The sequence below is a fragment of the Aspergillus brasiliensis genome (assembly GCF_001889945.1).
Source record: "Aspergillus brasiliensis CBS 101740 unplaced genomic scaffold ASPBRscaffold_2, whole genome shotgun sequence".
NCBI lineage: Eukaryota > Fungi > Ascomycota > Eurotiomycetes > Eurotiales > Aspergillaceae > Aspergillus > Aspergillus brasiliensis.
Window position 1 is genome coordinate 1,397,235 of NW_027137443.1, and position 15,548 is coordinate 1,412,782.

The window sequence follows — 15,548 nt, forward strand, 5'->3', positions numbered from 1 at the left end:
CTTCCAAGTTGGATCAAAGATAAAAGAGATCACTGTGCATTCTGGTCCTTTATCGAGTCTCACCAAATCTCCAGACCCTCTTGACTGATTGATGAAATGATCAAAGCAAAACTTCAATGCATCAACTGATCTGATGTTGATGAAGGCATCTTTTACTAACCATGTGCATATTTGAAATTATACACCGCCTTCACCGCTAACAAGTAAAGATGATACCATAGCGATCCCAGAGAACTGCTTGAGATCATCTAAGACGAATACAAGAAGAAATACTCATATCATTATCTTGTTTACAATTGCCTAGACTGGGAAAGAGAGGCTTGTGGTAATTTAGCATTTCTTGGATGGGGCTGCAGGAAAAGAGAGATGCGGCCAGCCCTCACTGAATTGGGCCATCATAAATTATAGCACAGGAGTAAAAGCCTATCTACTCAGTTATTTTGTAAGGTCCTTGTGGAGCGGCCTGTAGCTCAGAAAGTTGAGAAATTTGAGGTTGAAGTTCTTACACCACGACATATCAAAACAACCAATTGACTTTTATGAGAAGTAGAAAATGTTTGTTTAGTTGCATTTCCTTCCAATCATAAGAATCTGGCTCCTTTGCCTACTCATCTGATCTGGACCCCCGAAATCATTGTGCAAATAAATTACCCGTGAAATCTCTTGGTGTGTTCCAATATCACCTACCTCGGATTTGTCTATCAATGGTAGTATAATAATCTCATGAATCATGACAACCAACTGTGTCTGCGTTGGATAACTAAACCTAGACTAGATAATACAGCTGGACATGATGGATCAGGTAAGAACCAATGCATGCCAGAATGTACGAATTAGGCAAGTTAAAGGCAGGCAAGCGGAAATGACTGGATTCTATACTGACATCATCAGAGTTGTCCCTTGCATACTAGTAGGAAAGTCAGAAACTTAAAATTATCCCTTGTATTTAGTCAGACATACCTCAAAAGAAGCAAACTATTTCATCGGATATGTTCTTGTCACGCTGTTTATATATCGGATACGAATTCCTTGGATTGTTCTTCTCCTATCATACTCATCTCTCTGCAAGCTTCATCATAACCGTGTCTGTCCCACTTAAGTCCATATTCCCTAGGAAAATTCCATTGATGAACACAATGCATGCTTTATCTATCACATCTGCTGCAGTATGCCTTACAGCCAATATTGGTCTGAGCATTGCACTTCCACAAATAGGAGGTGATACATGCAATTCTGGATCTCTGCAATGCTGCAGTTCGCTTCAATCGTCGTTATCTGATAACTCTGGGACTTCAATTACTGGTCTTGTTCCAGTCAATCTCCAGGGACTTACTGGAATGATTGGCTTAGGCTGTAAGTAGCGAAGATATAGTTACTATTGTCCCCACCCACGCTCACAAATGATGATTTCAATTCAAGAAGATAAAGCCATGACTTTCTAGCTGAATTAAAGCTGATTATTCTTATAGGTACCCCAATCGGTGTCTTGGGCGCTGGTCAAGCTCCCTGTAATGCCCAGACTGCCTGCTGTGCTGGTGATACCGTGAGTTCCTCTGAATCCCATTCTATCAGCTCGAAAGCCACAGGCCCAGGATGTACAATCAAGTATGACTTGACAAATTCTTTATTAATGACCAATTATTTAGTACGGCACTCTCACACTGGCCTGTAACCCACTCGATCCTAACGTGTGATACTTTTTGGTATTGTGAGGGTTGGCGTCTTCCTATATGGCCAAGGTTGGAGTAGTGTGGATGGCTGTTACAGATACGAAAGCATCCATTATTCATGATATTTGAGAGATAAGGGACGGAGGCGATACAAATTATCGCAGGTGGGACTTTTGGAATCTAGTAGCCTAAGACATCAAACATGGGCTATGGGAATAGGCTAAATTGGAGAGACCCTTGTCTCTAACGTCGCAGAAGAGCCGTCAAGTAACGCAGTTATAACAAGTATATGTGTCGAATTACTCATATTGTCTACACAATCAGAATAGGCATCTTACCTGGTATCTTGGAGTATGTACAACCCGAGATGTCCTTTAACTATTTTCAACCGCGCGTATTGTCTTTGTTTGTTCAGTCTTGATAGAACCACGGCTGATTATCCCTTCCCCCCCCCAAAATAGTATTTCTATTTTCTGAATTTGGAAACGGATTTTAGATCAAAAGATATGGACACTCATAAGATTTCAAAACACAAGCAAGAGAGATCTATTCTTACTTAACAGAGATAGGGTCAAAATTGTAGGATAAGTACAAGGGGTAAGTTTCCGAGAATGGTATCTCCTAAGGTGCGGATAGCGTGGGGAAATGGTGCGAGAAGGTACTGCGTAGTACTCATAGAACTAATGCGCTGGTCCTCATCCTGGGCAACCTTTCAGTGTAATAGTTAGTGCACCGCTATCTGGATCTCACTGGTATAGCTAATATTTGATATTCTAACGCAGAAAAATTCTCATAACCTAGCCAATGATAGTGATTTCAGTGAATATTGTGTAAATAACTAGTAGATCTTCATAATATTACTAAAATTTATTACTACCTTCCTAGTACTAGCAAGTATAATATTTTACTCTGAGTTGAGGAACAGCAGGCAGATATTCGATTAGCTTTACATTTATATAATAGAATATTGCTTTCTTCTCTTCACCGGTAGAAAAATATCATGGCTCGCACCCTCCTAGTCAGCATGGGTTCATCAGCAAACATAGGAAGTAGTATCTAGTATCTAATAGAAGGACCCTCGTTCCATTCCAACCCATTTCACATAATCATCATAATACGAGCCACCAAGTAGCTGCTACAATAACCCACATAATAAAGAATAACGAGGAACAAGTTAAGCTGGGTAGTCAGTCATAAATAAGATATATATACCGTAAGAGGAATAATCTATCCCTCCTCATCCATCGGCTCCCCCTTCCTCGACCCCAAAGTCTCCCGAATAATCGCCAAAATATTCGTCACATCCTCATTACTCAATCTCTCCTCGCGCTCCTCAATAACCGTATCCAACAGCGCCAACGCCCCATAATCCTCTTCTGGTATTTCCACGTCCCCTCCCTGTCCTCCTTCTTCAGCCCCATCCACCTCCATCATCCCATTCGTCTCCTCCCCACCATTATGAACCTGCTGTTCCGCATTCTCATCTTCTTCTTCGCCTCCCTCACCCGCGTCTTCACCTTCTTCTCCTCCTTCCGTCGCGGGCTCATGTAACCCTACCCCCAGGTTCACAATCATCAGCACTTCGCCCTTGGTAAGCCCATAGGGCTGTAATCTAGTGACGAGCTCCCGGAGTGCATGGTCGAGGGGCGTGGGGGCATTGATCTGGGATGGCGGGATAGTTGTCGATGTCGTCGACTGGGACTGGGCTTGTATTTGGGCGGGGGAGAGGTGGGTGTATTTGGGGTAGTTGAGGAGATGGGGGGAGAGTCGGGTGACGTAGTTGTGGATCTGTCGATTGAAGTGGTTAGTGAACTAATTGTAAGGACTTCTGGGGTTGATCTTGTATGTTTGCTGCAGATGTAATTGTGTGTGTAGATATGTGTACTCCGCAGCTGAGTTGTGCGTAGTTCGAGACAAGCCAGCCAGGCATTGTACCCAGCCATGAATAGCTAGTGGACGTGAAAAAGGAAATAAAAGGGTGCGGTGTGGGTTTATTCCATTGAGGAAATGCGCACCTCCTTCACAACAGTATTGTGGTCTCGTAGATCCGGACTGGGAACCCAGTTTCTTGAGTTCGGCGGCGGGTTCGGGGGTCGCCGTGGTGGGTTGGCCGTTAGATAGGCCAGGACCTCTATGTTGGTGAGGGTGGCGGATTGGGGATCGACGATCTGTTTTTCGCTACTTAGTATGTATTTTATAATATAGAGAATTGAGATATCTTTACCCTCATTGTGATGATCTAATTGTGCAGATTGGGGTGATATTGGCTGATTGATAGGTGGATAATGCGACGCGGAAAAAAAGTGCTGGAATGCGGGGCGGAGAAGAGGAAATGGACTAATTCTGCCGGAAAAATATGAGAGAGAGCGGTGAGATGAGTAGAACATAGTATTGTATTGGTGCAGGCGGGAGGCTTGAATCAATCAAGTCCCGAATACCATAAGGATTAGAACTAAGTAAACATATCTCTCACGCCATGTACATGCTCTTCCCCACTGGTCTTGGCTGGACATTCCGACAAGCCTCGAACGCGTACTGATTACCCCAGTCCATCGCTTCTTTCTCCAGTAATTTGATGTCGACTCCGTTTAGCACGCCCGATTGCTCCTGTAGATCTCTCAACACATCCAATAGCCAGGTGCGGCATGTCCTGCTCTCGTTGTCATTTAGATTTTCATCGTAATTGCGGAAAACACGGTCTAAAGTCTCCTGTGCCGATTGAGTGGACGGTATGGTTGCGATCTGAATCAGTCCCACAAGGAGGAAGGCTTTGAGGATGCCAGTGCCTGATTCGGGGCCATGTGCGGCCATCCAGCCGTTGCCTTCGTTGGTAATGTGGTATTTGGTGCCGCTATCGAGGCGGTGGTGGTAGAGCGCCCAGTGGTAATCGTTGGGTTTAGGGGGATCATCACGAATGAAGAGAGCAATGTAGAGTGCGTTGGGTTCCATTTTATTTTGAGATTCAATCAAGAACAGCACAGAGGACTGCAGCCAAGAATCTTGATGGGGATAGGATGGATTACACCAGATCCATGATGCTGTACTGGACATACCATATGCAGGGCGTCAGCCTGCTGCAAGCACGTGCAGGAGCCTGCAGGCAGTGAATGCAATACAATACAACTTCACCTCTTCTCTGAATCCATTGACGTGCGCATATGGCACCACCACAATATTGAATTGAGGTGTTGTATCCGCCATGATAATTGCTCGCATTCTAAACTATGTTCCACCATATATTGGCGGTTAAACTATTACATTAGATTAAGGTGAGACTAAGTCGGCTAGGGGGAATGCATGAGATAAGGGGAAAAAAGCTTAGCCAGGCCAGCATTTTGTTCTTGCAGGATCCGGCCTACTGGCTAACCTGTTTAACATATACTCGCCGGCACTAATGCCACTAGGGCTGATGGCGATACAACGGAGCTGACTGCAATAACTACATACGTCCAGATAAGGTAGACAGGAAAAGTTAAATCGATAGACTTGACTCATGACTTCTGTGCCTGTCCACCATCACCCGTGTCTTCCTCTTCCGGCCTCTTTCGCGTGCTCGACCACCGCTACTACAATAAAATCGACTCCATACGGCCCGGTGCAAGCGAGACCTGAACCCTGAATCACTTCCAGAAAAGAATGGAAACTATCTACCTTGATATTCCTAGTTTCCTACCGAGCTGGCGAGTGGGACGGCGAGACCCGGTCTGAAAGTTGAATAATCATTTGTCAACCTTCGCCCATCTGATTTCGCCTATTCGTCCGCCAAGTTTTCGACCGAATTTTATTAAAATATCCACCCCCCAAAAGCGCACCAAGGACTCTCTTATCCACTGTCGCTCAAGAATCTGGCTTTGTCAGAGCTTTGCAATCCGTCTTCTATGCGCTAGAAGCGGCTGGCGCATTTCCGAGATCCACTGAACCCAAAGTTCGGTTGCCAATGATGAGGCAATGTTGCAGATGGTTGTCTTCGCATACCCACCTCGTCGGATTCGCCTGAGCAATCATGGCATCTGCAACGATCAGATAACAGCGGATGAGGAAACGATCGTCGCTTGGAGGCAGTTCACTTAAACGAGAATATTCTTCGACATGCAGTCTCGCGCGATAGACCCGTATGGTGGAGGGACCTGGGTGGTGGGACTTGCGAGCCGTTCTCTGTAATTTGCTCACATCGGAGGGATCTGGTACGGGACTAACGGATGAAAAACACTATTTGTCTTCTCGGTTGACACAACCGGGTTCATTTTCCTGAGGGGCTAGCGACTCATTGACTAAGTGGAAAATGAAGGAGGCAAAATGGCGCGTGCCACAAAAGAGCTTTTCCGGGACCTTCGGGAGCCCTATGGAGATATAAAGGGACCTGCCTGTTTCTAATGGCTTGAGTGTTATCTATCTTCACCCCAAGACACTTTCACCATGAAGTCTTTCCTGCTTGCAGGCCTCATTGCCACGAGCTCCGCCATCGGGGCCGTGGCCTCTCCGCGTGTTCACGCTTCGCCGAAGGGTAGCTCCTACGACTACATCATCGTCGGTGGTGGACCGTCTGGTATCATCACTGCCGAACGGTTGATCGAGGCCAACAAGACCGTGTTGTTGTTGGAGCGAGGCTATGGACCTACTGTGGCTACTGGATCCAACGAAACCCTCGTCTGGAACAAGACCTTGACAGCGGTTGATCTGCCTGGTCTGTCTGCCGATATTGGTAGCCTGCCTCAGTGGGAGGAATACCTCTGTTCGGATGTCGCTGGATATGCCGGTTGTGTGCTGGGCGGTGGTGTGACGCTGAACTACATGGTCTTCGTTCACCCGCCGGACCATGACTTCAACGATAAGTGGCCTCAAGGATGGAAGTGGGACGACGTGAAGCCTGCTGCAGACAGGCTCTATGAGCGCAACCCCGGAACTATCCTGCCCTCCGCCGATGGCAAGCGCTACGACCAGGGTCTCTACAGCGTCCTGTCCAACTTCTTCAACAAGATCGGCTGGAAGTCCGTTGACATGATTGCCGAACCGAATGAAAAGCACGAGGTCTACAGCTACCCTGCCTGGAACATCAAGGACCAGATGCGTGCTGGTCCCGTCCGCACGTACCTGCCCTTGGCTGAGAAGAGCAAGAACTTCAACCTCCGTCTCGGCACCAAGGTGCTTCGCCTCCTGCGCGCCGGTAGCCAGGTTGTGGGTGTGGAGGTAGAGAACTCTTTCGGCCGTCGTGAGAACATCACCCTGGCCTCCCACGGAAGAGTCGTCCTCTCCGCGGGTGCTCTCTCTACCCCTCGTATCCTCTTCAACTCCGGCATCGGACCCAGCTCTCAGATTGAGATCGCCCAGAAGAGCGGCGTGATCGTCCCCCCCAAGAAGGACTGGATCAACCTTCCCGTCGGTGTCGGCGCTAAGGACCACCCTATCTTCTCTATCATCGTCAAAACCAACGGCACCAGCTACGGCCTTCCCGACTACGACGCCATCGTGAACGGCTCCGATGTCTCCGACATCAGCCTCTACGCCCAGGGCAGCGGTCTCCTCACCGAAGGAAAGCACCGCATGATCTTCTTCACCTCCAACGTCGTCGATGGCCAGAAGCGCTTCTACCAGGGTTCTTGTGCCCCCTCCGACACCAACGTCGTTACTATCAGCGCTTACATGACCCACGGCCTCACCTCATCCGGTGTGCTCGGCTTGGACACTGACGGTACTACCGTCTGGGACAAGTCCCCCTATCTCCAGACTGCCGGTGATCGCGCTGCCGCCACTGCTTTCCTCCAGCAGATCGTCGGAGACTTGACCAACCCCTCTACCGGATTCCAGCTGGAGACTTACACCAACGTCTCCTCCATCCTCGGAAGCCTTAGCCCTGGTATGCACTACACCACCACGGCCAAGATTGGCACTGACGATGGCCGCTATGGCAACGGCACCTCGGTCGTTGACCTCAACACCAAGGTCTATGGCACTGACAACCTGGTATGTACATCCCCACTGCTTGCTTGCTCTGCTCCTCATTGAGATCATTTTTGCTAACTTGTATCCCGTAAACAGTTCATCGTCGATGGCAGTATCCACCCTGACCTTCCTACCGGTAACATCCAGGCTGCTATCATGGTCGTGGCCGAGGCTGCTGTTGCTAAGATCCTTGCTCTGCATTGATCTCGCTATTGCAATGTTCTCTAGAGCATAGCTCCTGTGTATGGATGTTGTGTCTGCTGGGAGCTATGATATAAGATTTCTTCAATGTATTTCTATGTTCATGAGATAGAAAAACTTAATGTGATCGATAATGATGATGATCAATTAATGGAGCTTTGTAACCCTTGGTATCAATGTACACCAGTGGTAATGAAGACATGGCTTGTTTTCTATCTTCTCTCTCTTAGGAGAATTAGCCATTGGAGTAGAGCAGACAGTAACCTCTAGCACATTCAAGGAGAAAAATCGATGTAAACCAGCGAGATGAGGCTGATACCTCCAGGAACCTGGGTGAGAGATAGGAGTTGGTGTTCGCACAAACCTCACCTAGACTACCAGTCTGCTGATTGTACAGAGATACATACCGTCAAGTAATCCTGTTGGCCTCACTTGACTCAGTGGGACCTATGTAAGAACGATAGGAGAACTGCTGGCCCTCATATCAGTTAAACCATCCACGAACCTTTGATCCACTTTATCGAAACAAACCTCTTGCGGTGACTGTGATGTAGTTTTTACGGACTAGGAATCAATCTTCTATGAGTACGGGTCCACTTGCAGAAAGACTAGACCACTAGATAACATCTACCAACTACAGCCAAACAGCTAATGAATGAAAATATTACTGTCATGGAAAATCCAACTCAGAAAGAACATTATTTCTGGAACTGAACTGCCTTATACCAACAAGCACCTCTGCGCCAGGGGATGATAGTAAGATCCATCCATCAAATGCCACCCAAACATATAATCTTCAAGCAAATAGCAACAGAGAGAGAGAGAGAGATAGAAAAAGGAAAAAGAAGAAATTCGGCCCCACATGGTGTGATATCATACAGAAATTTGAAGCATTCCCATCAAGTGTGATTGTGTGAAACTTTTTTGGCTTTTTGAGGACTTCATTCGAATTTACTCCTCACCCTTCTTCTTCTTCTTCTTTTTCTTCTCGGCGTTGTCGACTTCCTCGCCGTCGTCTGTCCGCTTGCGCTTCTTCTCCTCACCCTTGGCCGACTTCTTAGCCTCCTTCTTGGCCTTCTTGATGTCCTTCTTGCTGACTGCGCTGGGGTTGCCCTCAGCGTCGAACTGGATTTCTCCACGCTCAAGCTTGCGCTTGTACCGCTTGAGGCTCAGACCGGCCTTCTCGGCCAGCTTCTCGAGCTCGGCGTCCTTGCTCTTCTTGGACTTCTTGTCGGTCTCCTCGTCAGACGAGTCAGACTCCTCGTCGGAGTCGGCGGCGTCGGCCATCTCCTCGTCCTGAACCTCCTCTACGAGCTTCTTGCTCTTGCTCTTCTTAGCGGATGCAGGCTCATCACCGGTAACGGCATCGGCATCGGCGTTGTATTTCCGGGCTTCGTTGATCTCGAACTTCTGGGCTTGAGGAGCGCCGTTGGGGGCAATGGCAACACCACGAGGCTTGAGGGGCTTGCCCTCCATGGCGGCCAGCTTGCGCTCGAGGTTGTAGCGAGCTTCCGTACCGAGAGCAGCCTTGTCCTCCTCGGTGGCATCGTCGTCCCACTCAGCAAGAGCATCCACACGCAGACCAAGGGAAGCCTTGGCAGCCAGAACTCTGGCCATCTTACCCTTGTTCTTGCCGGTGGCCTGGCCGATCAGGGAAGCGTGGTAGATCAGACCGTACTTAGGAGTGTCGTGCTTGGTCTTAAGAGCACGGAACAGGGCCTTCTCGGCACCCAGGATCTGGATAGTACTGGCGGGGCTCTTGGACAGGTTGGTCAAGCTACCAGCGTGGGCGATGAGACGGGCACCGACCAGATCACCGACGAGGGCGGTCAGGTTGGGGGCGATAGCGTTCATACGGGCGGTAAGGTAGCCAGCCAGTTGTGTACGGTATTCAGCGAAGCCAACGACCTGCTCGGCCAGGGCTTGAATGTGTTCCAGATCCTCCTGGCTGATCTCGGTACCCATGGAGCGGTCCGCAGCAGCCTTGACGGCACCCTCGATCTCCTCGGGAAGGATCTCAGCGAGATCTGAAGACTCCCAGTTGGTGCGCATGCCCATCTTGAGAACGAGTCTGGCGTAGGCGATGTTGTCGTTCAAGATCTTCGCCAGCTCAGGGAAATGCCAGCCGTACCATTCCTTCACACGCATGGCGTAGTTGTTGAGCTCCTTGTCCAAGTCGTCAAGCAGACCAATGGCCTGCACAATCATAGTGTCGATCTTGTCGGGGGAGAACTTGAGCTTGTGTCTAGCGAGAGAGTGCGACAGACCAAGGGACATGGTGGACATGTCCTGAGGAAGAAGACCGGGGATGAGGGTGGGCAGGTGTTCACGAATGGCACGGAAGACATCGGTCGTGGAAGAATCGGCCACCAGCTCGATGGAGAGACCGGGGAGCTTGCCAATGGCATTGCCTATACCAGTTCCAGTCAGTCACTCGAAAATTTTATCCTCAATTTCTGCACAAGTTTGCGCCACATACCGAGCTTGGGGTCGGCGACAGCCAGAGAGACCTTCTTCTCATCCTTGACTTCGTCCAAAAGGCTGGCAAGGCGAGGAGTAACCTTTCCTTCGACGAGGGAAGCGACTTCCTCCAGGGCAGTAGCAGCGCTGTCGAACTTCTGGAAGCTCTTCAACTTCAGACTACAATTGCGGCGGTTAGCCGGAGTACAGACGCGGTGGGGGGAAAATTTTTGCTTTTGAGACACCACGCGCAGATAATGGACAATCGGGGGTGAATAAAATAGACAATGCATGAGGATGCACTTACAGGTTAGAAACACCCTCTGCGGTGGAAGCCTCACTAGCCAGATCATCTCTCTTCAACAGCTTCTTGTCCTTGGCCTTGAGCAGGGCATAGCCCGCGCTGGTTTCCGTAAGGATAAAGAGCGTCATGGTGCACGGCCTCGACTTCTAGCTGCAATAAAAAAGACAGAGGAACAGCTAGAGGTGAGAAGGGAAAAGAAAAGGCCGGGGGGTGGGAGGGGATTGGCGTGCTGTACGGGATGGACTGAAATCCGCTGGGAATATTTTTTAACCTCAAGAAACTAAAAAGTGAAAAAAGCGAAAAGCGCCATCCGAGTGTGGCTGGTGCCGCCGCCGTGGCTGGTGCCACGCCCAGATTATGTAAGACCCACGGGATGCCGATGCGTCGACGAGTGGTCGTCAGTCTATCAACTGCGGAGAGCTTGTAAGTGGACATCTGGACTTCTGCCCATCTGCTAGCCCACCATGGAGGGTCTTTTCTTCAACGTCAAGAGCGGGTATGTCTTCCTTACTGTCGCATTTTGGAGATTAATTCTTCCAGTTAAGTCGCTGATCAGACGTTCACAGTTATATCGAGGGTATTGTCCGTGGTTATCGGAACAGTCTCCTAACCGGCCAACACTACTCCAACCTGACCCAATGCGAGACGATTGATGGTCCGTCGATCTACGATCATTCATGTGCTCCCTGGATAATTCTAACCTTATCTTTTCTCTGCTAGATGTCAAACTGCAGCTCGCCCCCGCCTATGGCGACTTCCTCGCCTCCCTCCCTCCCAACCCTTCTACCTCTGCCCTGGCGGGCAAGATGACGGACAAGCTGGTCGCTGAGTTCCGCTACCTCCTCGCGCAGGCCACGGGGTCGACCGCCAGATTCCTGCAATACCTTACATACGGGTACATGATCGATAACATCGCGCTGCTCATCACCGGTACTCTGCACGAACGGGACACCCGCGAGCTCCTTGAGCGATGCCATCCCCTAGGCTGGTTCGAGACGCTGCCTGTTCTTTGCGTCGCCACGAACATTGAAGAACTCTACAACTCTGTGCTGGTTGAGACGCCGCTGGCCGGTTACTTCAAGAGCAGTCTGAGCCATCAGGATCTGGATGAACTGAACATTGAGATCGTGCGCAACACACTCTACAAGAATTACTTGGAGGACTTCCACCAGTTTGTCACCACACACCCTGATTTCAAGGGAACTCCCACACAAGAGGTCATGTCCGAAATCCTGCAGTTCGAGGCAGATCGCCGTGCGATTAACATCACGCTGAACTCATTTGGAACGGAGCTGTCGAAGCAAGAGCGGAAGAAGCTGTACCCGGAGTTTGGCAAGCTGTATCCCGAGGGGTCGCTGATGCTTTCGCGCGCTGACGATATTGAATCCGTGGCTCTGGCTGTAAGCATCTCTGCGGACTACAAGGCGTTCTTCGATGCTGTTGGTCTCACTCAGGGCGGTGGTGGTCTAGGTGGCATGGGTGGCTCGGATGGAAAGAGTCTGGAGGACCTGTTCTATCAGAAGGAGATGGAGCTGAGCAAGGTTGTCTTCACACGGCAGTTCACCCCGGCCGTGGTGTACGCGTGGATGAGACTGAAGGAGCAGGTGAGTTATCGTTGGTCAACGAGATCATCATAACATCTACTAACTTTGGAGTTCAGGAAATCCGCAACGTTACATGGATTGCTGAGTGCATTGCCCAAAATCAGAAGGAGAGAATTGGAAACTTCATTTCCGTTTTCTAGATACCATCTCTTGTTGTTACCCCGTCTTTGACCGTTCTCTCTCTTGGACTATCTGCCAAAATATGTACTCTTTCCCCCACGCCTGTTGCACGTGTGACTCTAGGGCGCTTTTGTTTCCACCCCATCTTCGCCGTGTCTAGTTAGTACCCAGTTCCTGTAATGAGCGCATAACTCTGCCCAGCATATCCATGCTAGTTGTTTTGGCTCTTCGATCTTTCCTATGCTTGACTTCACGGCGTTCTGAGATTTCGCTTCTTGTGATATAGTATATAGATAACGCCGGAATTACCCTGCGACGGTGGCTGTTATCTGTTGTGGTATTATGAGTAGAATAAGAACAGACGATCTTCATGCTAGAGTACTAGCCAGAATTGCTCGAATGTATTTCTCCCTGATCGTGGACATGTGTTAAGCTCTGAGCCAGTCTGTCTACAGAAACCGTCAAGACAGTCGCGATCCAAAATGAAAAGCCCAAGATTAATGGGGACACGTAGGATGTCAGAACAACAAAGCCCCGAGATTCTCATACAGCATTAAACGTGTAAAACATGAGCGAAGTCATGGAAAGATGATCCAGGGAGTCGTAACTGTGCATTGAGACACCTTGGGCGTGTCTTTGTCCGCCCCTCAGGCTTCGTTGAGTAGGTTTCGAAAAACAGTAATAAATGGTATGCGATGGTATGCTTATGGAAACCAAAGTAGTATAGCAGATGTCAAAGACAATATAAAGAAATTCATCAAAAATAGCCTCAATTCGTCACTCCTTTTGCAAAAGGTGTCATCCATCCCTGCCACGGGAAAGAGAGTTGCATGCAATAATGTGGTTAGTCGTACTGGAAAAGAGTACTGATACTCTCACCGTGATGGACACGGCGAATAGCCTACAGGTCGTTAGCAATGCTGTATAAGGAGGAGGATTACCAACGCAACTCACCTCGGCGAAGACGTGACCGACTTCCAAAACCTCCAACTTGGGGCATCTGCGCAAGTGATCTGCCTGATCAACGCTGTTGGTGACTACCACCTTGTCGAGAGCGCTAGCATTGATCCGATCAATAGCATCACCGCTCAAGATTCCGTGGGTGACCAGAGCATAGACCTGTGCAGCTCCTTCCTTCTTGAGGAGCTTCGCCGCTCTGGTGATGGTGTTTGAGGTGTCCGCCAGGTCGTCGATCAGGATCGCCGTCCGATCCTTGACATCTCCCACCAGCATCATGGTAGCGTTCTGTCGATCCGTTATACGGGTAGGACGACGTTCCTGAAAGTGGTCAGTGTTCCCATGTGAAGAAGCCATTAGGCCGGAAACCAACCTTGTGAATAAGGGCGAACTCAACGCCCATGCCGTCGGCAATCGCCGTAGCACGCTTCGCACCACCAGCATCGGGGCTGACGATCACAGCCTGCTTGTAGTTGGGGATGTTCCGCTGGATGTAACTCTTGAGGAGTGGGCGCCCGTACAGGTTGTCAACCGGGATGTCAAAGAATCCCTGATACTGAGGGTCGTGAAGGTCCATGGTGATAATATGGTCTGCACCAGCGCAGGTGAGCAGGTCCGCGACCAATGTACCGGCCTGGGCCACCCACTGCTTGTAGCCGGGGCGGGGTTGGAAGTTGTTGATCTTCTCATCAGCGCCGTTGCCGTTGAGTGCGAATCTGCTACCTTCAGACTGCAGGGACTCCATGGTCTCGCTGCGGGGAAGACCATTGGCCGGGCGCTGCTTCTTCACAGGGCTGCCATTGCTGATGTCGTCCAATTGAGCCTTGGCCAGGCTCTTCTGCAGGTTATCGACGCCGTTCAGAAGACTCGTACTCTCAGGCTTCCCCGGATGTGGGGTAGGCGGGGTACTCTCAAAGGTGTAGCTGTTGCCTTGCCTGCCCGCAAGGGATGACTTGACCAAAGGAGCTCCGGTCTTGTTGTAGGGGATGTCACTCTGACGCGAGTACGGGAAAAGCGGGAGGACCGCAGTTACTCTCTTGGCGGAGGCGGTCTTGCAAGCCGAGATGGTAATCAGAAGCTCCATGAGGAGATCATTTACCTTTCCACCACCGGATTGAATGATATAGACATCCTTTCCACGGACAGATTCTTTGATCTCCACTCGGGTCTCACCCACGGAGAATTTCGAGAGCAGGACATCTGCCGGTGGAATACCCAGCACGTTGCAGATGGTCTGAGTCAATTGCGGGTGGGAAGTGCCCCCGATAACAACAATGTTCCGGACCATCTTGGATTGTTCTCCAGAGTTGGAAGTCTGTGGAAAGCTGGGAGGATAGAGAGTCACAGGAGAGGATGACCGGTTCGGAAGCGGGGACAAAGGAAAATCTGGTAAAACGGCGGATCTGGAGGGGCGGGACGAATGGTGAGATTAGCACGATAAAAGACGAGCTTTGGATAGCAAAAGAAGAATAAGTAATCTCGTGGCGAGGACAGACAGGCAACTACCTCATGGCGGGGAATCAGGAACGGGGTCCAAGCGAATGTATGGGGAAGACATTGAAACGGAGAGATCGAAGTCGTGTGAGTCCGCCATAGAGACGACCGAAAAAAAAAATGCCTCTCCCGCGAGTGGAACCGGCGTTGCTGCAGCCTCGGGTGTCTACCGTTAAGAGCCTCAGGCTGCAAATTGCCCAATCAGGCTAGGAATGCTTGCTCGTCATCGACGCATTCAACGGCCCCGCAGCCACACTAAAAATGTCCCGGACTCGTTCTCCAGCCTTGTCCATCCTGGAACCTGGGGATCCTCAAGTGAAGTGTTTGTTGATTGAGGGAATGGGAGAGTGGTAAAAACCACCATTCAAGCAGTCAGCATTCGGTAGGCCGAGAGCACGCAGTCGTCAGTTCTCTGTCTGCAAGAGGTGAACACAATAAAGGATAGGAAAAGAAAAATCAAAAGCATTCAGCTCTCGCCTTGTCCATTACAGATCGCAGTTGGCGCATTACACCAAGGTGAATAACGAAGTCTCCATTTGCCGGTAGGTACATGGAAACTAAATATGATAGGAAAATATCTCAGAAGCACCAAGGAACAGAAAAGGCTGGATTTCCATTCAGTCCTCCGTATTCCCATCGCTCAAGCCCAGATACCTATGAGATAGGCAACTAGGACTGGAGTATTGCATTAACAAAAGTCGTCTATTGGCTTGTTGGAACTACCTGTTAAATGCTTGGTTAGCAACACGCCTTCTTTATGGGGTTCCTCGATCTTGGTATGTAGATGAGCTTCATTTG

General features: G+C 49.6%; 7 protein-coding genes across 7 annotated transcripts; 3 read left to right on the forward strand and 4 right to left on the reverse strand.

Annotated features, from left to right (window-relative positions):
* Positions 1 to 991: 991 nt before the first annotated feature.
* Positions 992 to 2,019, forward strand: ASPBRDRAFT_38225 (hydrophobin family protein). Its single transcript, XM_067623898.1, has 3 exons — positions 992 to 1,353; positions 1,470 to 1,543; positions 1,647 to 2,019. Exons 1-3 carry the CDS (start codon positions 1,137 to 1,139, stop codon positions 1,692 to 1,694), a joined length of 339 nt encoding a protein of 112 aa, XP_067483140.1. The 5' UTR covers positions 992 to 1,136; the 3' UTR covers positions 1,695 to 2,019.
* A 633-nt stretch (positions 2,020 to 2,652) lies between these two features.
* ASPBRDRAFT_38226 (uncharacterized protein) lies at positions 2,653 to 3,962 on the reverse strand. Its single transcript, XM_067623899.1, has 3 exons — positions 3,895 to 3,962; positions 3,686 to 3,838; positions 2,653 to 3,458 (listed from the first exon to the last, which is right to left on the reverse strand). The coding sequence occupies exons 1-3, from the start codon at positions 3,898 to 3,900 to the stop codon at positions 2,898 to 2,900; spliced, it is 720 nt and encodes a 239-aa protein (XP_067483141.1). The 5' UTR covers positions 3,901 to 3,962; the 3' UTR covers positions 2,653 to 2,897.
* Positions 3,963 to 4,051: 89 nt separating this feature from the next.
* Positions 4,052 to 4,891, reverse strand: ASPBRDRAFT_38227 (uncharacterized protein). Its single transcript, XM_067623900.1, has one exon. It carries the CDS (start codon positions 4,617 to 4,619, stop codon positions 4,140 to 4,142), a length of 480 nt encoding a protein of 159 aa, XP_067483142.1. The 5' UTR covers positions 4,620 to 4,891; the 3' UTR covers positions 4,052 to 4,139.
* A 1,195-nt stretch (positions 4,892 to 6,086) lies between these two features.
* On the forward strand, positions 6,087 to 7,814 carry ASPBRDRAFT_116979 (uncharacterized protein; the record flags this gene model as incomplete). Its single annotated transcript, XM_067617043.1, has 2 exons — positions 6,087 to 7,631; positions 7,707 to 7,814. The coding sequence occupies 2 exons, from the start codon at positions 6,087 to 6,089 to the stop codon at positions 7,812 to 7,814; spliced, it is 1,653 nt and encodes a 550-aa protein (XP_067483143.1).
* Positions 7,815 to 8,762: 948 nt separating this feature from the next.
* On the reverse strand, positions 8,763 to 10,703 carry nop58 (RNA-processing protein NOP58; the record flags this gene model as incomplete). The annotated part of the gene is made up of 3 exons (XM_067616961.1): positions 8,763 to 10,222; positions 10,291 to 10,451; positions 10,579 to 10,703. The coding sequence occupies 3 exons, from the start codon at positions 10,701 to 10,703 to the stop codon at positions 8,763 to 8,765; spliced, it is 1,746 nt and encodes a 581-aa protein (XP_067483144.1).
* Positions 10,704 to 11,026: 323 nt separating this feature from the next.
* ASPBRDRAFT_203601 (H(+)-transporting V0 sector ATPase subunit d) lies at positions 11,027 to 12,319 on the forward strand (the record flags this gene model as incomplete). Its single annotated transcript, XM_067621674.1, has 4 exons — positions 11,027 to 11,071; positions 11,142 to 11,230; positions 11,296 to 12,179; positions 12,236 to 12,319. The coding sequence occupies exons 1-4, from the start codon at positions 11,040 to 11,042 to the stop codon at positions 12,317 to 12,319; spliced, it is 1,089 nt and encodes a 362-aa protein (XP_067483145.1). The 5' UTR covers positions 11,027 to 11,039.
* A 588-nt stretch (positions 12,320 to 12,907) lies between these two features.
* ASPBRDRAFT_385947 (ribose phosphate diphosphokinase subunit PRS5) lies at positions 12,908 to 14,880 on the reverse strand. Its single transcript, XM_067623966.1, has 3 exons — positions 13,630 to 14,880; positions 13,254 to 13,577; positions 12,908 to 13,200 (listed from the first exon to the last, which is right to left on the reverse strand). The coding sequence occupies exons 1-3, from the start codon at positions 14,542 to 14,544 to the stop codon at positions 13,144 to 13,146; spliced, it is 1,296 nt and encodes a 431-aa protein (XP_067483146.1). The 5' UTR covers positions 14,545 to 14,880; the 3' UTR covers positions 12,908 to 13,143.
* Between the last annotated feature and the right edge of the window lie 668 nt (positions 14,881 to 15,548).